The 24,676-nt window shown below is 37.1% G+C and overlaps 1 protein-coding gene across 1 annotated transcript in view; it reads right to left on the bottom strand.

The window, feature by feature from the left end:
- Positions 1–24,676, bottom strand: part of FAM208B (family with sequence similarity 208, member B) — a 120,477-nt gene that overhangs the window by 59,556 nt on the left and 36,245 nt on the right. The window contains exons 2-3 of the mRNA XM_006862790.1: positions 4,795–4,940; positions 4,409–4,504 (exon numbers count right to left, since the gene is read on the bottom strand). Of these exons, the coding sequence (XP_006862852.1) occupies positions 4,409–4,504; positions 4,795–4,940 (242 nt within the window). The remainder of the gene's footprint in view (positions 1–4,408; positions 4,505–4,794; positions 4,941–24,676) is intronic.

The raw sequence follows: 24,676 nt of genomic DNA, 5'->3' as shown, positions 1-24,676 counted from the left end.
GCAAATCAAGAGAGACAGAAAGTCCATCAGTGATTACCTAGGGCTAGGGTATGATACACACTGGAATGCTAACACAGTCCAATCACAAGGTTGGTGGCTCATATCCACCAGCCACTCAGAAACCATATACAGGGCTGCTGAGTAGAAACAACATCTAATTGATATAGACTTTCATTTTAGGGTAATGACAATGTACCAAAGTTGACTGTGGTGATGGTTACAAAGCTGTCTAAAATCACTAAAAACACTGAATGTATACTTTAAATGGGTGAACTGCACGGTATGTAAGTTACAGCTCAATAAAACTACTACTGAAAGGTTAGCAGAAATCTAGCCGTAAATTCAATAATCTTTATGTCTATTCTTCTTGAAATTTTGAAGCATCCAGCACTATCAAAGGCCTTCACTGAGGTCCTTCTGCTTTCTGTAAAACTCTACTTCGTATTCTCCATTTATTGCACTGCTCTGGACTATTCCAGGCTCAACTCCAAACCCTGCATTTACCCCACACCTCCATTCTCATAATGATACAAAACTAGGGTGTGGTTTTTTTGCCATCTTTTCCTTCTATACAGTCCCATGCAGCATCTTGGCTTCAACTAGCACACCACCTTCACCACTCCCATCTTCAGCCTCCATCCCCAGTTCAATCCCTTTCTTTCCCAACTGTTTTTACCATCCACTTTCAGAAGTACCTCTGAAAATGTCATAAAAGTAGGAGTGTCCATTCAATGAAAGTTCACTACATATCAGCTCCTGGGTTAAGTATTTTACATAGTCCCATGGAATACTCACAACTACCCTATCAAAGAGTAGTTTTTAAAATCAATTTTAATGAAAAGGAAATTAAAGCCTAAAGAAATTTAGTGTAGACCCATGCTTTTAACCTTATCAGCTTCCCTCCTTCTGTGTTTCTTTTCTATTAATAATATTACTATACTAAGCTTAAAACCTTAGATGTGATTTTTTTTTCTCTCTATTCTTTACATAAGGAGCTCTGGTAGTGCAGTGGTTACGAATCGGGCTGCGAACCTCAAGGTCAGCAGTTCGAAACTACCAGCTGCTCCGTAGGAGAAAGATAAGGTTTTCTGCTCCCGTAAAGATTTACAGCCTCGGAAACCCTGTTCAGGGTCGCTATGGGTCATAACCAACTCGACGGCACTTAACAACAACAACTCTTCACATAATAGTTGCTAATTTTGGCCAGTTCTATCTATATTCTGCTCTTATTGCTACTATGATAATTTAGAAGAGATCCTCATTACTCTTGGATAACTGCACCAATATACCTTCAGTTTCTTTTCTAATTCAATTAACCTTTTAAAACACTTTGATCATGTAAGGCCTATGAAAAATCTTGAAATTGCAAGCTTTTAGTATGCTAAAAGTTCTGACTTTATTACTGGACTTAGGATCACAGACTTGGGGGACAACAAGACCAACTGGCATAACACAGTCCACAAAGACAATGTTTTACAGCCTACTTTGGTAAGTAGTAATAGGAATCTTAAAAGTATCTGAGTGGTCATCTGAGGTGCAACTATTGGTATCTCCCTGGTCCAGAGCAAAGAGTGATGAAAATCAAAGATACAAGGAAATAATTAAAAGGATTAATAGAGCACTTGAAGCACGACTTTTACTACCCTAACACTAGTAGAACTAGATGATACCTGGCCACCACTACCAGCCACTCTGAACAGGATCACAATAGAAGGCCATGGATGGAGAAGAAGAAAAATGTGTGGAGCAAGATTCAAAATCATAAAAAATACAAGAGATACTGATCTTATAGAGACTGGAGGAACCTCCAAGACTCGTGGCCCTCAGACATTCTTAAAGCCTGGAACTAAGGCTACCCCCAGGGATCAACACTCAGCCAAACAACAGATAGGCCTATAAAGTGAAAATTAGGGATGAATTTACTCCTCAGTACAATCAACTATATGAGACCAAAAGGGTAGCCTTTGCCCAAAAACAAAGTTCAGAAGGCAGGAAGAAGCAGAAAGCTTAATAAACACAAAGGGGCAAACCAAAGGAGGAAGTGAGAGAAGTGCTGTTATACTGAGGGGGTTGCAATCAATGTCATGTAAGAAAATACATATCAACTGTTAAATAGAACAATAATGTGCTCTGTAAATGGTCAAATTACAAAAACAAATTTAAATAAATAAAGATCTAACTCCAAATATTATTGTTTGTCATGAAGTGAAGCATAATACTCACAACAACTCTTAATAAGAACTATCTTATGAAATTAACCATACTCATATCTGGTTATATTAAAATGTCTATCCACATCCATGGCTGATGACAACATTAAGTGTGCACATGAAATGATTCTCCTGAATAGACAAGTGACAGTGGATTATGTGGCAAATCATCTGCAAATCAGCTAGTGCTCTGCCTATAAAATAATCCATGACAGGCTTGTGTTTCAAAAAGTCTGTGCAAGATGGGTACCGAAACAACTCATGGAAACACAAAAATGGAAGCATTTGGACATCTGCCAATAAAAAAAAAAAAACCTGGACCAATACTCAAAGGAAGGTAAAAGTCTTTTTTTTAAAAAATCATTACTGGTGACAGGACACGGATCATCACTACGAGCTTGAAAGCAAAAATCAGAGTAAGAAATGGAAATAGCCTCAACCACTGACCAAGAAAAAGTTCAAAAATTAGCATACAGCTGAAAAATTGATACTAACAGTTTTCTGGGGTTTTCAGGACTAGTATTGGAATACTAACAGGAAAAAACAATCGACAGTGCTTCCTACAGTGAAATGCTCACTGAAGAGCTGAAGCTTAAATGTCATATTCAACACAGAGGACTGCTATCCAAGGGTACAATGACTTTGCATGACAATGCATAATCTGCATACCTCTGCCCACACTGTTGACTCTCTGCAAAAACTTTGTTTTGAGATGTTAAAAGTATCTTCCCTATCTTGCTCCTTGGTACTTTCACCTGTTTGGTCCCCTGAAAGAAGCCCTTCAAGGACAAAGAGTCACCTCTGGTGAAGAAGTGAAGACAGCAGTTCATTTGTGGCTTGCAGCTCAGCCTGAAACATTTTTAAATAAGGGAATGCAAAAGCTTGTTGACAGATGGACAAAGTGTATTGAAAACCAAGGGGATTATGTTGAAAATGATGTATTTGTCCTTTCTAAAAGATGATTAAAATAAATTCTACAGCCAGAATGAATTAATTTTTGACTCACCCTTGTACATGAACAGATTGTTTATTCTTTAAAGACTTACCTTTAGCTGGATCACCTAGAGTGGTGATTGTACTGCTGCCAACACAGAGTCCACTCTGACATACCAACTTAGCCTTTAAACAAAAAATATTACTTTGCTTGTCATTATCAGTCTTTGGAAAGACAGTGTAATAAAGCTATACTGTATCAGCTTTAAAATAAATATAAATATACACTATGTGTATTCATAGTACAAAGCATGTTTATATAAAGCAATCATGTTTTAGTTAATAGTTCAAAGTTTTTCATAAAATGTTACCATTTCTGTTAACAAAAATGTCATCATCAAAATCAAGTCAAATAAGTTAGTTCACAGATAAGTCTTCTCCTGAAAATTTCTAATTATTGCTATGTAACCACTAAGTTTGAAAATATCTTACCTCCAAACATCTTCAGTGAGAACTCATAACATATCTATTTGGATTTGGATGAGTAAATAAATAAGAGAAATAAACTCTTCTGGTATTACTATATTACCCTCATAATGTTGTTATAATATGTAAATAATTATTTTTAAGCAAACCTACCCGGTTCTTTATAAACCACTAATCTAAAACCAAAGCATTACATTATTTAAGGTTTCACTCATAATTTTCTAGTAATGTTAAAATTGTATCTAGGAAGCCATACGTGTCTTTGGTGACATACTCTGAAGGCTGTAGTTTTAGTTTTCTACTCGTCTCAAGTAAGTGCAAGTAACAATATGGATGTTCAGTCTTCAAAGACAGGCATGAAAAAATTCCAGGTAATGAGAATATAGAAATTATTTATCTTATTCCCTCAAACCACAATTTGGACTTCAAATACATCCATGGTAACAAAAAGTAGCAATGTAAACAATGACCATGAATGAGAAATAGCCAATGACTCTATTAAAAAAAAGAAAAAATTTTTTTCATCGACACTCAAGAAATCAGATTAATCTAAATTACACCATCAATTTACAAATGTATTTAGGATAAAATTACAGATTACAAAAGAAAAGTATAAACCAAGCCTCTTCCAATAATGAACTTTTAATGTAATTTTCATTGTCACCCTATCATGTAACAAAATCTTATAGAACTGAAATATAAATATTTAAGACCAATGATACCAATAATTTTATATATTAATACCACCGAATTAATTTTCAACAGCCTATTTCCCTTACCTGATTTTCAGTTTCAAACAGAAGAAACCCATAAGCTTCCTGAAGTTCTTCCTGATTATAGTTACTTGCTTTTTTTTCTTGGTAAAAAGTTTTGTACTGTTTAAAGACAGAATGACCAAATGCTGTCAATATGCCATTTGCCTTGCATATTAATTTTTTTAAGTATCACCTAAATGACTTCTGCTAAAAAAATTAAGGAATTTTATGATTTTTCTGTTCTTAGAACATGCTATTACCCCACAATGGCTATTTCCAAGGATCTTTTAATCTTATCTGAAAAGCAACAGGTGAAAAGAGCTAGGCTTATATACCAAAATGATGGGCCTACTTCTTTTAAAATTGAAATAAAACTAACACACATACACAGTATATATCAAGGAATTCACCTCATTTAAGAAAATGTGATTTTTCACCAAAGTCACTTGACTGTACTGAAAACCATGCTCAGATGCAGAGTCCAAGTAAGAAGTGTGGAGAATTGAAATTGCCCTCTGGAAGACAGAATCTGAACTCAAGGACACTGTCTCAAAAACTGTAAAACAAACAAAAATAATGCAACTGTTTAAGACACCAAGGATGACGTTAAATATGGCATGCTAAATATTACTGAATACTATGTATAATTACCCTATTTACTTCTTCTATAACCAAGAAATTCATGCTATGACTACAAATGGATACTATCTTAACTAAGATGAAAAAATAGCTCATCTGAAGAAAACAGCCTAAATAAATTATAACTGAAGATGAACTACTTTTCATACAAGAGTTAAAATAAGACATCAGATTTCTCATGGTTTTTGGTTTAAAACTGTAGTTGGTAAAAAAGCAAACGGCTACAGTTAGGACCATTCTTTCGTTTTCTTAACCAATGCCAGGTTCTGATAAACTTAGTTCTTCTTGTCTTCTTGTCAAAGATCCAAGTAAATCTGTTGTGGCGCTGCAGGTTGGTTAATGCACTGGACCAAAATGTTGGTTTGAACTGCAAGGTCAGTGACTCAAGCTCACCAGCCACTCTTTAGAAACCCTTTACAGACTCACTTGAATTGGAACCAACTTGATAGCACTTAACAACAACTGTGATATATTTGGAATTCTGGAGTGGCATTGCAGATTAATGTGCCAGACTGCAAAGTTGGTTTGATCTACAAGGTTGGCAGTTCAAGCTCACCAGCCGCTCCTCAGAAACCCTATACAGGGTGGCTATGGGTCGGAACTGACTCAATAGCACTTACGAACAACTCACTAAACACATTTTTAAAATCATTGTATGTTTACTATACCTTGTATTATAAAAAATAATTTTTCCCATTTTACAAAACTTGTATACTTTCTTGCAATATAAAAATTACATTCTGATCTCTCCCTCCCATGAAGCATGCTTCCTAAATGAAAATTACTGACTTAACTGACCCTTGACAACTTTCAATTTTTCAAGTCTTCACTTTAGCAAGAACTGATCCTAACAAGCACTCCTAGCTTTTAACCATTTGGATTGATAATTCTCTTTGTATTTTCTCTATTCTCTTTCCAAGATTGGGAGAAAGGCACAAAACCAGTATTTACCAAAAAAAAGAACTGAATCAATTTTAATCTATGTAGTCCTGGTGTGGCACTATGGGATAAAGCACTGGACAGCAAGATCAGTGTGGACAACAAAGTCGGTGGTTCAAAATCACCAGCCGCTCCTTGAAAGCTTTATACAGGGTCACTATGAGTCAGAACCAACTCGATGGCACTTAACAACAACAAATTTTAGCCATAAAGCATAAACATAAGAGTAAAGAGTAAATATAATAACACGGCTTCGTACTTTTACTAGAACTTTGGAGTATTACAGTTCAAAATCTAAAGAAAAAAAGTGTCTTAATTAAAATTATGGTCAACAATATCAAGGAACAAGGCTATTGTAAAAAGAAAAATAACCTCTACTAAGATTAATTTATACTACACTGTCCTAATACTTCATTATTAAGAGATTTTAAAACTCCATTAATAAACAAACCTTCCTAGTATTAAAAATTAAAGATTGCAAATAGCAAGAAACGAAAGAAAAGAGGATGAAATATTTAAGAATATTCTTGTTAGTATAGGTGATTTATATTTATTGTTTTACTTAGCTTCACTTTCAATATATGTATACTAGTACTGTAAACAATTAAGGCTATTCTGAATAGACTCCAACAGTCTATCTCTGGTTATAATAGTTAAAATTGTGGTTTTTTAAACTGCATTACTCAAATCAAACTGGGAAACCTAGTCATTTGTAAATTCATCTTACGTGAACTACTAGACCAAATACAAGTGAACTACTAGACCAAATACAAACAAACCAGAGATCCTTCATCATTTACAGCTTTGGAAAATTCACATTTATTCTTTAACGAGGGCAACCATTTTCAAAAATCTAAGTCCTGGTGTGGCACTGTAGGATAAGCACAGGATTGCTAACTGCAAGATCAGTGATTTAAACCCACCAGCTACTCATCAGAAACCTCATACAAGGTCGCTATGAGTTAGAACCGACTCAATAGCACTTAACAAGAATACTCTGATATCAATTTATGGCTTTTCTACCCAAAATCTTAATTCCCACCAAGTGATTGTGTGGGACCACGCAAATAAGGTATACAGAACTCTAAGGTTGGGATTGGTTAATTTTGCCCTCCAGCAATATTGTTGTCAAATGCTGTCAAGTAGGTTCTGATTCACTGCGTCTCTGTGTAGGGTTTCAAAGGAGCAGCTGTTGAGTTTGAACCATCGACCTTATGGTTTGAACTGACCTTGCAGTCCAGTGTTTTAGCCTACACCAGCTAGGTTTTAAAGCAGTCATCTGAGAAGAGACAGAAAATCCCAGGACCATCCAGAAGGAAGAACATGACTGAAGTGTGAGAAACAGCAAAGACAAAGGCGATGGCACAGGTGACTGCAAAGAAAATGGCAGAGGCGATGGCAGAGGCATGGAGAGACAGCAGCTTTGGGCTCTACACCCATGGATGGAGTAAACCTGAATACCCACAGGCAGAGACTGGCTTGTAGAGTATGCCCTTTGGGCAATACTCATAGATTGGCTAAAAAAACTTTATAACACATGCTGGACCGGGGTAGAGGCCCAGGGACCACATGGCTAAGAGGCTGAAAACAAATGAGCCATATGCAGTATGGCAGACAAGAGGCATTTCTGACTGGAGAATTGCTGCATCCTGAGTTGGTTTTGATCTGGAATTGTTCACTTATTAATAAACCCCATGATCCTGAGTGTTGGTATGTGTTCTGTGTGGCCACTGCAATGGATTTTTGTGCCCTGAAGTGAAGCAGAGAGTACTATGGGAGGAATGGTTGGTGTTAGACTAGGATAAAGAAGGTTGTGTAGGGTGGAAGCAACCTAACCTCTGCTTCAAAAGCAGCCTTCGGCTCATTTTGAGTTTGATTCTCTTTCCCCCTTGTGAAGCTAGGGGAAGTCAGCCATGGTCTCCACACGGTTTTCATAGTTAGAGAGATAAAAGTTGTCACTGCTTTGAAAAAAAAAATCCTAAGTTTATCAACTCTAAATGGTTCAAAAAAATCTGTTTAGCTTTTTTTTAAAACTGTGTTTCCCAAATACATATGGTCAGAATCACTTTATTTACGCCAGTGTGGGGAAACTGTTACAGGTTTTAAGCAGCTACTGATTTAATACAAGCAATGAAGACAGTATACCTAGAAAATTATTGTGTTTAAGTATTAGCTCCCAAACTATTTTTTATAGTTAAAAGTGCAAAATGATTCCTTTTTAACTCCGCATTCTCATAAGATCAGTATTCTTATGAGAATAACAACTAAAAGGTTAGCAGTAGAAAAAGTATGTTAAAAGTGAGGTTGTTAGAAATCCATGGCAAATTTTGAATCTTGAATAGGATAGAACTGTTTTGTTTTTCTGGGTCTCACACATTTTCCACCTTTGAAAGGTACAGTCTTAACACTTTTCTCATTTTAGTGGGAGACAATTGATTTTTCCTTCTCTAAAAGGTTCCATCCTTACACAGGGTCCAGCTTTCACAGGTTTACTATAATAAATGACGTCAATTATACTCTCAAGAAAGCTCAACAGAAGATACTTCTTGAAAGAAAGACCAACAGGAAAAATACAAAATAATAACGGCAGTCAGAATGACTACTACAAGAACAAACAAGTTGCTCACCCAGGAAACATCAAAGCAAGCGGTCGGGTATCCTCAGAGCAAACCCCATTTCAAGACAAGACTCAATGGGAATACACGAACAGACAGGACTCCTGGGCCCAGAGTCAATGACTTAGCCACAGAGGACTAGACTGGAGAGTGAAGCGTCCAGCTGATAAGAAGAGAGGGCATATGCACAAGAACACCCACACTTGCAGATAATACCCACTTGACCTGACTTCAATGACTGGATGATCAGAGCTCAACTAGAAGAAGAAAGAAGAGAAAAAAAAAGAGTAATCTAATACAACCTGATGAACTTGACCTACACCTATGGAAACAGTAGCTCAAAAGAGGGAACAAATCTTTACGGCGAAGATCATTCCCACCCCCTCGATAGGGTAGACAGGAATGGGCAACTTGGATACTGGCTACCCAAAACGGGGGGAGGAGGGCTACAAAGTAAGAAGTGACTGGCTTACAAACTTTCAAAAGGGAAACTAGATGCAGAGTGGTGGAGCAAGGTAGAATCTCCACTGAGTAGTATCCATTCTGCCTAGTCAGGACTGATGAAAGGAGATGGGGATAGCACTCATGTGGTACAATAGTGAATAACTGCTATCAGGACTGACTGTAAGGGTTGGAAATGTAAAAGCAGATGTAAAGGGTTGGAAATGTAAAGGAGGGGAGTGGTTGACTTTTCAGTTCAGGAGCGGAGGTCCCTGGAACCATGAAGGGAGAAGAGTGGAGTACGGGAGGGACCCTACCCAGAAAAACAGTGACGCCAGAGATGGAGGCAGAGACGATGACGTGGAGAGATGGAGCGGCTGGGGACTCTAGACCCAGAGAGGGAGAGGGGTTGTGTGCTGACAACCTGGGGGTAGGCTTGCGGGGTATACCCTTTGGTTGGTTGATAAAGCATGGAAGGGATTGTAACCATGGCAATGGAATGATGTAAGATAGGATGAATGACAAGCTAATGTCGTCCCATGTAAACTATCACATAATTCACAATAAAACATTTAAAAAAAAAATACAAAACTGGGAGAGAGATCTAGATGTGGACTAGTTTAGCATCTTGGTTAGAATCAAAATCTGAATGAGCAAATCAGTACATATTAAAATCATGTAAAGAAAAAAGAAAAAAGCCTTGTCATTCTGAAAAACAGAATTAGACTCTGAGTTCAGATAATCATAAAGATGTTTTCAGGTATTGAGTAACTTATGTATTTTAAAATCATGCAAGACACGGGACAATTTCTTGTTAGGTGGGACTGTTCAGCACATTGCAGGACACCAGTAATTCCTGGTTTCCTGCTCCCATCAATTAAAACCCAAAACATATGATGTCAGAGTATGAAGGGTCATGCAAGCCCTGAGAATATTGGACGTTTCTCTAAAGTCTTTAGAAGATGATTTTTCAAAAAGTTTTCAAAGGAGGGGAATGTAATACCCAACCCAACAACAAGAATAAGCTAAATTTAAGGAAGACACCATATTGGTATCACCATAATTCAGCCAGAGATTAATGAAGAGCATGGCAGATAGCCGACAATACATAATTCTTTAGTAGATAGGTGAATGATTGGAGAGAAAGAGACAGAAAAAGGTCGAGAGGAGACATAGAAGGGAGGAATACCACTTAATGGGGCCTAATCGAGTAAGTACTGGACTGCAAACTACAAGGTCAGCAGTTCAAGCCTACCAGCCACTCCGAGGGAAAAAGATGAATCTTTCTGCTCCCAAAAAGATTTAATGCTTAGGAAACCCTATACAGGGTCACTAATGGGTGGCACCGACTCAATGGCACTTAACAACAACAACAATATATTTATTTAATAAATTAAGTAAGGCCTTCACTAAAGTAGTTAGTAATCATGGAAGAGTGAGAACAGGACAAAAGAGGAAGAGAAGAAATAACTAGTAGAACCTGTGAAATACAGTAGGTCAGAAGACAGATTCTGTAGGCCTGATAATCCCTGATTTGGGTAATAGTTTCATATAATCAAAAAGAAAACAAGACAGTCTAAGTCCAGAGATAAAATCAATAAATTATATGTTCCTGCACAGTACAAATACTGTCTTAAACATAATCTGTATTTTTTTAAACATAATCTGTATTTTTTTTTCATATAACATAAGATTCTTCTCAGTCATAAAATAAAATTTCAATAAATAAAAAATTAAAAAAAGAAAGAAAGCTCAACAGTTTTCTACTTTACTAATGAGATAAATGAGAATTTTATTTAGTAAACTGGCACTCTATCTTCTTTAGACAATACACATTCATTTAAGTCTAAGTGCCCAGAACAATGAATTTCATTGAGCAATACATGTGTTTAATTTAAACATTCAAGGTAATCCAAGTATTAGGAAAAGGAAGAAGGGAGGATTCCACACAAAAAACCTGAACCTACATCCAACAAGGTAAGTAAAAAAGTACATGTCTTTAGATGTAGAGTGACCTTTAGGGCTTAAGGAATCAATAAAGAGCACATGCAGAAGGCTTAAGTTCCATCACAATGTCTCTGGAGGCTGAGTGAATAATTTCTCCCATGGCACCTAGTGCTTGACACATTCCTCCTTTTGTGGCTTTAGTCTTAAATTGAGCTTGACACCTACTAAGAGTCAGATTCTGTTCAAATTGCCTTGAATTTATCTCCACTAATTCTCAAAATCCATCTCAGATATACTGAACTTGTCTGGCTCTTGACCCCAAGGTCAGTTTGAACTCTAAGGTCAGTAGTTCAAAGCTCACCAGCCACTTTTGGGAAACCCTATAAAGGGTCGCTGTGTGTCAAAACCAATAGGTTGGCACTTAACAACAAAACCCTTCTCAAAGGAACACTGATGCTGCAATGGTTAGAGTTTCACTGCTAACGGAAAGGTGGGTGGTTCAAACCCACCAGTTGCTCTGGGGGAGAAGAGGTAGTATACTTCCATAAGACTCCGCCTTGGAAACCCTTTGGGGCATGTCTACTCTATCCTATAGGATCACTATGAGTAGGAATCAACTCAATGGCAGTGAGATGTTTTTATATATTTTTCAATCTCTTAATTTCTAATTAAGTTTTAATGTAAACAAGTTTTTAATGCTATGCCACAGTCCCTGCTTTCCATTCCGTAAACATCTGGTAGGAAAACAGATGTGGGGATGTACTGATTTAACAACTTAGGTATCAAACCCAAATTGTTGAATACTTCCCAGCAAAAACTAACCACTTCTACATCTCCACCAGAACTTCCATGACCACATGTCCTGTTTCAGCACGAAGCAATAGCACTCATCAACTATAGAAACAACTAGAACTCATTATTAACTGCCATTATGGCTCTTATTGTTGTTGTTGTTAAGTGTTGTCTAGTCAGTTTCAACTCAAAACAACCCTATATAGAGTTTCCAAGGAGCACCGGCTGTTTTGAACTGCTGACCTTTCAAAAGTGCTTATCTTACAATGCAAAAGTGTTACAACCCACACCTGCAGATAACATCATCTCTATTTTATCTAGTCTACATAGGCCATTTGCTAGATGCTGAAGGAAGATCCCATTTCTTAATTAATTCTAAAAGGCAAAATCATCATTTAAGATATTAAAGGACTGCCAGTTTAGATACAAGATGTTTAGAACACAATTAGGAAAGCCCTAACAAAACCTTAAATGTGCAAGCCTTAAAACCCTATAAACCATTCCATTTCTATGAATCTATACATTAGCAATGCTAGCATAAGTGCACAGGATATGTAACAAGGATGTTCATGCATCATCTATAATATAAAAAACAAGTGGTAATCAAAATTTTCATTAACAGAGAATATCTTGTCAACTATTACATAAAAACAAGGGTAAATCTTATATACTGACATATAATGATGTCTACTAAATACTAATGAGTAAACAACATGTCTTACATAATGTCATTTTGCTGAAAAAATAAAACTATGTGCTTAAAAGTGTATAGGATAAGATCTAGAAGGATGGGAAACTACTTTTAACAGTGGTTACACCAATGAATACTGAGATTGATAAATGAATAAAAGAGAAACTCTGTTTTTCCCTTACACTACATTTACTGCCACTTACATTTCTTCTTACACAAGCATGTGCTACTTATATTATTTATTATACACAATTCAAAACAAAAATGAAACATATCAAAGAAGTACAAATAGAAGAATCTAATAATTTGCCTTGAACATATTACCTTTCATGCAATTTGAAAGTTTAATTATCTATACTGAACTTAAACGCTCACCATAAAAAGTTGTTAAAAAAAAAAGAGAGGACGTTTAACCATTTATCAATTCTGGATTAAGGATATAAAAAGTTACAGATCCTGAAAATTATTCTTTAAGTCCTTTCATTTTACGTAATCTGAATTAAAATCTAAAAAATTGTATAACTTATAAAACTTTATACCCACTCTGTTCTGATATGAACCCTGTCTTGATCTTCTCTAAGAGAGAAGGTAGCTGGGAAGGTGGTCTTAATTCATTTTCATCAAGTATACTCCCAGAATTCTTGCCATTATCCTGTTCTCTGTTAATGTTGCAAACGCTAAAATGAATCAAGAAAAAAATCATGAAGTAAGTAATCTAATAGTGGTGTATATAATATACAAGCAAATGCTTACCCAGTACTTAGTTTATATTGTTGTTGTTAAGTGCCATCAAGTCAATTCCGACGCATAGCGACCTTGTATAAGGTTTCCAAGGAGCAGCTGGTGAGCTTGAACCACCGACCTTGCAATTCAAACCACTTTGCAGTCTTACACATTAGCCCACAGACATTAGCCCACAGTGCTACACCAAGAATCCAGGACTCCGTAGTTTATATTGTTATTGTTGTTAAGTGCCGGTCAACTCGATTCCGACCCATAGCACCATAAATAGGGTTTCCGAGGAGCAGCTGGTGAGCTTGAACCACCAACCTTGAAGTTCAAACGGCTTTGCATTAACCCACAGTGCCACACCAGTAGTTTATATTAGGTATATTGTAATGTTGATTTATTTCTTTTTGACAAGTCACTACGGTTCATGGCTAAGTTTCTTTTTTAGCAGTCACACTCATAATCTGAAATGTTCTTCCTATAATATGCTTTATCTTCTAAAGAAACCTTTGTGCATAGAAATAAACTATGCTTATAGGAGAATCACTTTTGTCTCACTTGAAAATACCAAAAATGAAGAATAGGGATTATAGCATCATATTCATATTCCACTGGTTGTAAATAAAACCAAGTAGAACTCAAAATTTCTCTCCACCTCCAAGTTGTTGTTGTTAAGGGCTGCCCAGTCAGTTCCTACTCACAGCGACCCTGCACAGGGTTTTCAAGGAGTAGCTGGTGGGTCTGAGATAGTATATGATCAGGAGTCAATGGTACTGAAGGAAGAAGTCTAAGGTGCCCTGAAGGCACTGACAAAGAACAAGGCCCTGGGAAGTGATAAAACTACTAATTGAAATCTTTCAACAAACCTAGGAAGCACTGGAGGCACTCACTTATTAATGTCAAGGATTTTAAAAGACTACTACCTAGACAACTGAATAGAAGAGATCCAAGAAAGTTGACCCAACAGAATGCTGAAATCATCATACAATATCATATGCAAGTTTGTTAAAGATAATCGATTTTTAAAAAATCTTTAATAGTACTAAAGGGAACTGTCAGAAGCTCAAATCTGATTTAGATGAGGACATGGAATAGGGATATCACTGGTGACATAAAATGGATTTTGACTGGCATCAGAGAATACCAGAAGAGTGTTTACCTATGCTTTATTGACTATGCAAAGATTTTCAACTGTGTGGATCATGACATTGCGAAGAATGTGTATTCCATAACATTTAATTGTGTTAAGAGGAACGTGTACAAAAACCAAGGAGCAGTAGTTGAAACAGAACAAGGGGACACATAATAATTTAAAATCAGAAAAGGTGTTCACCAGGGTTGTATTTTTTCACCATACTTATTCAATCTGTGTGCTGAGCAAATAACTCAAGAAGCTGAATTATATGAAGAAGAAAATGACGTCAGGATAGAGGAAGACTAATAACTTACGATATGCAGATGATACAAACTTGTTTGCTGAAAGAGTTGTTGCTGTTGTTAAGTGTCATCGAATCAGTTCTGACCCATGGTGTCCCTGTATAGGGTTCCCGAGGAGCGAATGGTGAGTTTGAACAACCAACCTTGCGATTCTAATCCAGTGCATTAAACCTACAGTTCCTCACGAGGACTCCCAGGACACACTAGCTCTTAATAATCCGAGAAGCTGGATTATATGAAGAAAAACGTGGCATCAGTAGAAAAGGAAGACTTATTAACAATATGCGATATGCAGATGATACAACCTTGCTTGCTGAAATCCAAGAGGACTTAAAATATTAACAGTAGAAGATTAAAGACGACAGTCTTCAGTATAAGGTGCTGCACCTCAATGTAAAGAAAATAAAAATCCTTACAACGGATCAATAAATGACATCATGATAAATGGAGAAAGGACTGAAGTTCTCAAAGACTTCATTTTGCTTAGATTCACCATCAACACTCATGGAAGCAGCAGTCAAGAAATCAAACAACTGAACACATTAGGCAAACCTCTTGCACAAGACCTTTTTAAAGTGTAGAAGAGCAAAGATGTCAGTTTGAGGACTAAGGTGTGCTTGACCCAAGCCATGGTATTTTCAATAACCTCATATGCATGTGAAAGTTGGACAGTGAATAAGGTAGACCACAGAAGATGCATTTGAGTTATGGCGTTGCAGAAGAATATTAAAAAGAACAAACAAATCTGTATCAGAAGAAGTAGTCTCACATATTTCAGCCATATTACCAGAAGGGACCAGTCCCTAGAGATGGACATCATGCTTGGTAAAGTGGAGTGGCAATGAGAAAAGGAAGACCCCAACCCCCACCCCACCCGCAACAAGATGGAAGGCACAGTAGCAACAGCAATGGGCTCAAGCGTAACAATTTTAAGGATGACGTAAGATCAGACAATGTTTCGTTCTGTTGTGCTACTAAACAAAGTATAAATCACACAAAACAAAACTTGCCATAATTACAATGAGAAACTGACCAATTCACAATTATAGTGGATACTTACAATTAAAAAAAATTAATTGTGCAATTGAGACCTAAACCACAAAATTTTTTCAAAGTCTATTTTATCTTTAGGACTCTGTACCCAGCAATTAAAGACTGCATTCCTTTCAAGCACACAAACAAGATTTATGAAATCTGACCATGTATATTGGTGCATTTGAGTTATACTGTTGGAGGAGAATACTGAAAGTACCAATGAATGCCAAAGAACAAACAGATCTGTATTGGAAGAAGTATAGCCAGAGTGCTCCTTGGAAGCCAAGATGGCCAGACTTCATCTCTCACACTTTGGACATGTTGTCAGAAGGGAGTAGTCACTGGAGAAGGGTATCTATCATGTTTGGTAAAGTGGACAGTCGTAAAAAAAAAAAAAAAAAAAAAAAGGAAGCCCTCCAACAAGATAGATTGGCACAGTGGCAGAAGCGATGGGCTAAGGTGAAGCAACAATTGTGAGGTTGACCCAGGACTGGGCAATGTTTTGTTCTGTTGAGCAAAGGGTCGCTATGAGTAGGCACCGACTCGATGGCACCTAACAACAACAACATATTGGTTACTAGTACCATCCTAATGAAAACAACCCTAAAACAAGATAAAATATGAGGCAAATGTTGACTGTGATCTCTGAGACAATTTTCTAATCTAAGTACAGTGAACTAGAGATCAAGCAGAGCATAAGTTCTGAACTGCGGGGGTAAAAAAACTCAGACACTGGGGTAGCAGATGCAGAATACTATAACAGAAAGATGTGCATAGTAGGGATTCAGTAAGTCCGTGTGGGGGTGGGGTGGGGTGGGGTTCCTTCCCTGCAACTCTTCAGCTGGATATTGGGCTGAGTACATCAATATAATACAGGTAAGAAAGACTACATGAGGCTTTCCAGAATGAGGTTGCTAAGATGTTAAAGATGAAAGAGTAAAGGACAAGTAGTACTAGGGGATGTTAAGATATCAAATTGATACATAGATTCAACATAATCCCTGTTTGTAGAAAGTGACTGTTGTTGTTGTTGTTGTTAGGTGAAATCGAGTTGGTACCGACTCATAGCAACGCTATGCATGACAGAACAAAACACTGCCCGGTTCTGCGCCAACCTCACAATTGTTGCTATGTCTGAATCCATTGCTGCTGCCACTTGGCCAGTCCTTCTCATTGGGCGTTTTCTTCCTTTTCCCCGACTCTACAATTTACCAAACATGAAATCCTTCTCCAGGGACTGGTCCCTTCTGATAAAATGTTTGAAGAATGAGAGATGATGTCTGTCCATCCTGGCTTCTAAGGAACATTCTGGCTGTACTTTGTCTAGCAAAGACTGGTTTGTTCTTTTGGCAGCCCATGATAATTTTAATATTCTCCTCTAACACCATAATTTAAATGCACCAATTCTTCTACAGTCTTATTCACTGTCCAACTTTCAAATGCATATGAGGTTATAGTCCTCAAACTGACTTCTTTGCTCTTGAACACTTTAATGAAGAGGTTTTGTTAAGCAGATTTGCCTAATGCAATAGATGTTGTACTTGACTGCTGCTTCTATCAGTGCTGATGGTTGATCTGAGCAAAATGAAGTCTTTGAAAATTTCAATCTTTTCTCTATTTGTCTTTTCTTTTTTCCCTTTAAGTTTTTATTGTGGACTGAGTGAAAGTTTACGGGGCAGATCATCAGTTTTACATTCAACAAATCATACAACTTGTTTCATCACAATGATTACAATCCCCTCCAAGTACTGTCAGTTAACAGTATTTCTCTCTATTCACTTTAGCTCTTTTTTTGTTTGTTTTTTTTAAACACTCGGGCATATATAATGTTTACACCATCAAAGGGAAAATTCTGCAAGTCTGCCTCCTGGTCACTATCTCTTAATCCCTCTCTCCCCATGAATCTAGAGTCCTCAGCTGCTCCCTCTTTCCAAGTCCCTATCTCTGCCTCCATCTCTACTGTCACTGCTTCTTTGGATAAGATCCCACATTCCGCTTGTGCTCTTCTCCCTTGATGGTTCTAGGGTCCTTTGTTTCTGGACTGTAAGATTAACTGCTCCCCCATTTTTGTTACAAAACTTCTACTTTACTATTGTAACTGTCACAATTAGTTATGGTAACAATTACTCACTACTGAATCATAAGAATCGAATCCCCATCTCTTTTTATCAGATCCATCAAGACAAGATGAAAACTATTCAGTTGGGACCCCACACACTCTTAAACTCTCTCTTGAAACCTTGTAAGCTAGTCACTTCATGCCTTTATCGCCCCCTCATTTTAGGTAGCCAATGTCTAAGTTGCCCATCCCTATCTACCCTGTGTACAGAGGGGATAGCATTGATACTTGATGTGAAGACTCCTTCCCTCTCTGTTGGTATTTAGAGTTACTATCTCCATGAGTATAGGTCAGGTTCATCAAATTTACCCTTGTTTCCTTTATCATAAATTTTTTAAAATTATCTTCCTCTAGTCGAATTCTAATCATCAAATCATCGAAGCTAAATTAAATGGGTACTATCTGCATCTCCCCTCACTTCTTATCAGCTAGATGCTTCTCTCTCAGCTCTAGCCCTTTGTTCCTCTGTTTCTCCATTAATCTTAATGTTATTTATTGGTCCAGTAATGAGGATTTTTGTTTTCACTTTTGACAATTTCCAGTTTTCCTAGGTTCATATTTCTTATATTCATGTTCCAATTATTAATGAATGTTTACAGATGTTTCTCTGCATTTTCAGTTGTGGCCTATCAGCAAATAAAGGTCCCAAAGGTTTTTTCCATCTGTGTCTATCTCAGTCAACTACTTTGAGGTGGTAGCTCTTCCCGGGTTATATTTTGAGTGCCTTCTAACCTTAGGGGCTCATCTTTCCAAACCATATCTGACAATTTTCTAGTGCTCTTCATTATGTTTCAATATTCAATATTCTGGTACTGACAGTGTTCCACTGCTATTCATAAAGTTTTCAGTGACTAAATATTTGGAAGTAGTCTGTCTCTCCTTTCTAGTCTGTCTTTGTCTAGAAGCTCAGGTGAAACCTGTCCACTGTGGGTGATCCTGCTGGATTTAAAATACCCATGGCATAACTCTTCCAGATCACAGCAAAATGCAAGCCACAATAGTACAATAAACTGACAGATGAGTAGTGGAGAAACAGATTACTGGATTCTAAAATTCATATGCAAATTAAAAGGATTTAAAATAGCCATAATAATTCTTATATAGAAGAACAAAGTTGAAGGACTCACATCTGATTTCAAGCATTACTACAAAATTATAGTAGTAAAGGCAATGTGGTACTGATGCAATATATATACTGTAGATAATATATATACATTTATAGACCATATTGAGAGTCTAAACGTTGATTTTTAGTAGCAATGCCAATATGATTCAATAGGGAACGAGTATAGGATTCGGCAGTGTTTTATTCTGTTGTGCATAGGGTCGCTATGAGTCAGTACTGACTTGATGTGATGGCACCTAACAACAACAATATAACAAATGATGACAATGAGGGAAAACTGATCTTTGACACCTACCTTAAACCACACTTATTACTGTTTTGCTGTTTTATGCTGTCTAATCTATTCCAACTGATAGCAAGTCAGTTCCAACTCCTAGCCACCCTATGTAGGGTTTCCAAGGAATGGCTGGTGGGTTTGAACTGCTGACCCTGTGGTTAGCAGTCCAGTGTGTATCCTAAAGCACCACACCAGGATTCCTATAGTAAGCCATTGTTGCTACTTTTAAGTGTCACTGAGTTGGTTCGGATTCACAATGACCCGGTACAGGGTTTCCAAGGAGTGTCTGGTGAATTTGAACCACCAACCTTGTGGCTCAAACTGACCTTTCAGTCCAGTGCTTTATCCCACAGTGCCACACCAGGATGAGGACAGAATAAAACTCTTCATAGGGTTTCCTTGGCTGAAATTTTTATGGAAGGAAGGCCAGTGGTGGAGTCACCTGGTAACCACTAACTTTCTGTCCCTATAGCTACCTATATATTCTGGACATTTCATATAGACGAAATCATTTAATATGTGTTTGTTTGTGAATGGCTTCTTTCATTTAGCATAATGTTGTCATGGCTCAAATGCAACAATCATTTATTATTTTTTTTTCCTGCTGAATAATTCTCACTGTATGGATATATCACATTTTATTTATACCTTCACCAGTTGATGAACATTTAGGGTGCTTCCAGTTTGGGGCTATTAGGAATAATACAATTATGAACAAGTTTTTGTGTAGATATGTTTTCAATTTTCTTGAGGATACAGCTAGGAGAAGATCTGTATAAACACATGGACATATGTTTAACCATTTGAGGAACTGCAAGAAATGTTTTCCAAAGTGGCTGGCACCATTTTACATTGCCACCAGCAGTAAAAGAGGGTTCTAATTTCTTCACATTCTCAGTGATATTATCTATCTTCTTGATTATTGTCATCCTAGTGGGGTCCTGGTGTGGTGCTGTGGATAAAGCAATGGACAACAAGGTCGGTTTGAACCACAAGGGTCAGTGGTTCAAACTCACTAGCTGCTCCTTGGAAACCCTACACAGGGTCGCTATGAGAAAGAACAGACTCGATGGCACTTAACAACAGTAAATGTAATATGGTATATTATGTTTTCATTTTAAAATTTGCATTTCTTGTCTACTTCAAGAGAGCCAGTAAACTTTTTCTTAAAGGGCTAGACAGTACATATTTAAGAATTACAAATCATAAAGTCTCTGCTAAAATTACTCAACTCTGCTGGTGATGCATAAAAGCAGGCATGTTATTGTTCTGGCTCATAGCAACCCTGTTTTTGGTTTCTTAGGAGCAGATGGTGGGATTAAACCTCTAACCTTGGAGTTCAAACTGACATTGTGGTCCAGTGTCACACCAGGACTCCATGGTGGTGGTGGTTATGTGCTGTGGAATCGGTTCTGACTCATAGCGATCCTGTACAGGGTTTCTGAGGCCGTAAATCTTTACAGGAGCAAAAAGACTCCACACACATGCACATACGAACAGGCATAGCTCTATTTAAATAAAACTTTCGTTTTACAAAAATAGGCAGTCAATGGCTTACCAGTTTTTATGAGGGAGTTTAGATTCAGAGTGTTGGAGGATTCAGAATCCTCACTGAGTGGTTTTCATCCAGTCTACACAGGTCTGGTGAAAGGAGATGGGGACAAGACTCTCATGATTCAATAGTAATTGTTACCATGACTAATTGCGATTGTTGCAACTGTAAAGGTAGAAGTTTTGTAGCAAAAAGGGATGAGTGGTTGACCTTATAGTCATGGAGCGGAGGACTCTGGAACCATCAAGGGAGAAGAGCGAGAGCGGAGTCTGGGACCCTACCCAGAGAAGCGGCGACACTAGAGATGGAGGCAAAGATGACAACATTGAGAGACAGAGCAGCAGAGGACTGTAGACTCATGGAGAGAGAGGGGATGTGTGCTGGTGGCCAGGGGGCAGGCTTGCAGGGTGTGCCCTTTGGTGTTTGAATTATTGTATATTCCTGAGTGTTTGGATGTACATCCAAAAGCAAAACAAAACAAAAAACAGAGGGAATAGAAGCCAATGCCGTTGAATGATGATGCACGGAGGGGCTTGTAATCATTGCAGTGAAACGATAGGATGAGTGTAAAGCTGATGTTGTTCCCCCATGTAAACTATCACTCAATTCACAATAAAAACTGAAAAAGAAAAAAGTAAATGAAATGTAAAAATTTGAGATTAAAAAAAATTTCCAAGACACAGATATGATATACGTGGTGATCATCACTGGTGACAAAAGTGTAAATCATTTCCCCCCTCTGTTTTTCCAAGCCTTTTGAATATTTTAAAAAGCATTAATATCCTGCAATTATGAAAACAATATACAAATTAAACTTTATCAACTGTAAAATATTTAAAAAATAAATGCAAACAAAGGCAGTCAATATACAGACATAGCTTGCTAACTCTTGATTTTATCTTTTTTTCCCGCCATATAATAGAAAATTGTGGTTTTCTCTTTAACCTTTTAAAAGAATAATTACTACTGCTGAGTAACGAATTATCCTAAAATTTAGTGATCACTATGTGTTGTAATTGACTGGATGGTAGTATGCTATTTTTTTGTCCTTTTTTTATTAATACACATAATCATTGATCATTTCTCATATTTCTCTGGCTAGAGATGGATAAAGCTTGCCTTAGTTGAGATGGCCCTGATCCACATGTCTCTCGTTTTTTATTTTTTTTTCCACCAACAGGCCAGTGGAGTCACACTCTCATGAGATTGGCAGAGGTAATAAGAACAAATAGAAATAACACAATACCTCTTAAATATTAACCTTGAAACGGACATACTGTCTTTTCTACCTTATTTTATTGCTTGAAGCAATGAAATGGCAAAACCCAAAGTCAAAGTGTAGCAATCATGGCTGTGAATATACAAAGTAGAGCACCAGAGTCGATAATGCAATTTATAAATAGTAGTGATAGTTATACAATCTTGTAAATATACTACAGTACATTTTTAAATGATGACCTATGATATATAAATATTGAAAAAAAATTTCTTAAACAAACAAAACAATGCAACTTTATCACTGCACCAATACATAGACATGAATGTTCTTTTGATTTGTTATTCATGTACTACTGGGACTAATTATCCTGAACAATATTCAGAACGCAGGGAGGGGACATAGTAGTTTTCAGCTTCTATGAAGGAGCTCTGGTAGCTCAGTGGTTACGAATTGGGCTGCTAACCTCAAGGTTGGCAGTTCAAAACTACCAGCAGTTCGAAACTACCAGCTGTTCCGCGGAAGAAAGATGAGACTTTCTACTCCCATAAAGATTTGCAGCCTTGGAAACCCTGTTGGAACTGACTTCCCAGTACTTAACTAAAACAATAACATGATTGAGCTTAGCTGTTCCCACCTTTACTCCTTGACTTTTCTTTGTTTTTAAATAATTTGTCTTTGTTGGCCACTCCTGACTTTCAAATTTCAGAAAGGTTTCAGAAAGGCCTTTTATTACCAGCTCTGGTTTACAATTCGAGATCTTTACACCAAAACACACAACTCTTGCCTTCCAAGGCTATATGCTCAATTCTACAGATATTATGCCAGCAAGTTCTATGACCTCTGGGCCTCCCAAGTACTTTCCAATTCCTCTTTTTCCGCCACTTTTAGTGGATTCTTTTAGTGGATAGTGTGTGGCTATTCAGTCTTAGCCCTATGAATGCACAAGAATAGTTTTCTGCTTCTGAGATTGGAGAGTTGCTGGAGATATTTGAGATACGCTTCCTCTGCCCAAAACCATTTTAACTTCTGATCAAGGTATTCTAAAAAACATTTCCTGGTATACAGCAGGGTTTTAATAAATATTTAATTAATTCATTTGCCAGATCAATTCATTACTTAAACTGTTTCAATGGCTTCTTTTGTACTCACAGTCCATACTCCTTACCATGATAATGCATAATCTGGTCCCTGCTTACTTCATACACTTCATTTTGCAGTGTAAATTCTGGCTACACTTATCTTTCCATTTCAAGTGTTTTCCTGTGTTAAGGTCTTTGACCATGCTGCTATTTCTGATTGCAATGTTCTTGCTCCCACTCTTCCCAACGAAAGCTAATCTCAGATAAACCTATAATCGTTCCAACCTAAAACAAATGTGTCTTTAAAGCACTCATCATTACAACATGTAATGATTTTGTCCATTTAGATTTTAGGGGTGTAGTAATAACAATCTTCTGGTGTGGAATTCTAGAATCAGCACCGGACTGCAAACCACAAAGCCAGTAGTTCAAACTCACCAATTGCTCCTTGGTCACTATGAGTCAGAACCAATTTGATGGCACTTAACAATCTTCTCCATGTGTCTACAAGAAAAACCATTTAATTGACTATTGTTCAAATTGATGCACAAACCACTAAAGCTAATGATGATGAAATTGAGGAACTCTAGCAAATCCTTCAGCCTGAAACTCAGCAAACATGAAATCAAGATGCACTGATAATTACTGGTGATTAGAATGTCAAAGTTGGAAATAAAGAAGAGGGATCAGTAATTGGAAAATATGGCCTTGATGACAAAAATAATGTGCAAGACCAACAACTTATTCACTGGAAACACCTTTTTCCAACAACATAAATGGTGTCTATAAATGTGGAACTCACCAGATGAAATACACAGGAATCAAACTGACCACATCTGTGGGAAGAGATGGTGAAGAAGTTCAATTATCATTAGCCAAAACAAGGCCAGGGACTGAATGGAACAGAATATCAACTGCTGCTATGAAAATTCAGGCTGAAGCCGAATACAATTAAAACAAGTCCATGAGAACCAAAATATGACCTTGAACATATCCCACCTGAATTTAGAGACTATCTCAAAAACAGATTTGATGTATTAGACACTAATACCAAAGACCAGAGAGGTTGTGCAATGACATCAAGAACATCATACATAAAGAAAGGCAAAGGTAATTACAAAGGAAAGAAAGAAAAGACCAAATTGGAGGTCAGAAAAGATTCTGAAATTTGCTCTTGAATATAGAGAAACTAAAAAAACTGGAAAAAATGATGAGGTAAAAGAGAAGAACAGAAAATTTCAAAAGTCAAATTTCAAGAAGACAAAGTATAATAAAATGTGTTAAGACCTGGAGCTAGAAAGCCAAAATAGAAGACATGCTGAGCATTTCACAAGGTAAAAACAAACAAAGAAAAATGTCAAGCCTCAGACTGCAATATTGAGTGGGCAAAATATTAAATGATGAACAAAGCATCAAAAGATGACAGATAAAATACACAGTCACTGTACCACAAGAAATTGCATCAACCATTTCAAGAAGCAGCATATGATCAAGAACTGATGGTACTGAAGAAAGATGTCTGAATGGCAAAAAACAAGACTTCAGGAACTGATGGAATACAAATTGAAATGTTTCAGCAAACGGATACAATGCTGGAGACACTTTACTCATGTGTGCCAAGAAATGCGAAAAGACAGCTACCTGGCCAAGTAACT

Source organism: Chrysochloris asiatica, unplaced genomic scaffold (assembly GCF_000296735.1).
Source record: "Chrysochloris asiatica unplaced genomic scaffold, ChrAsi1.0 scaffold00050, whole genome shotgun sequence".
Classification (NCBI taxonomy): Eukaryota; Metazoa; Chordata; class Mammalia; order Afrosoricida; family Chrysochloridae; genus Chrysochloris; species Chrysochloris asiatica.
The sequence above is the reverse complement of the archived record's forward strand: the minus strand, read 5'-3'. Positions and strand labels throughout refer to the sequence as shown.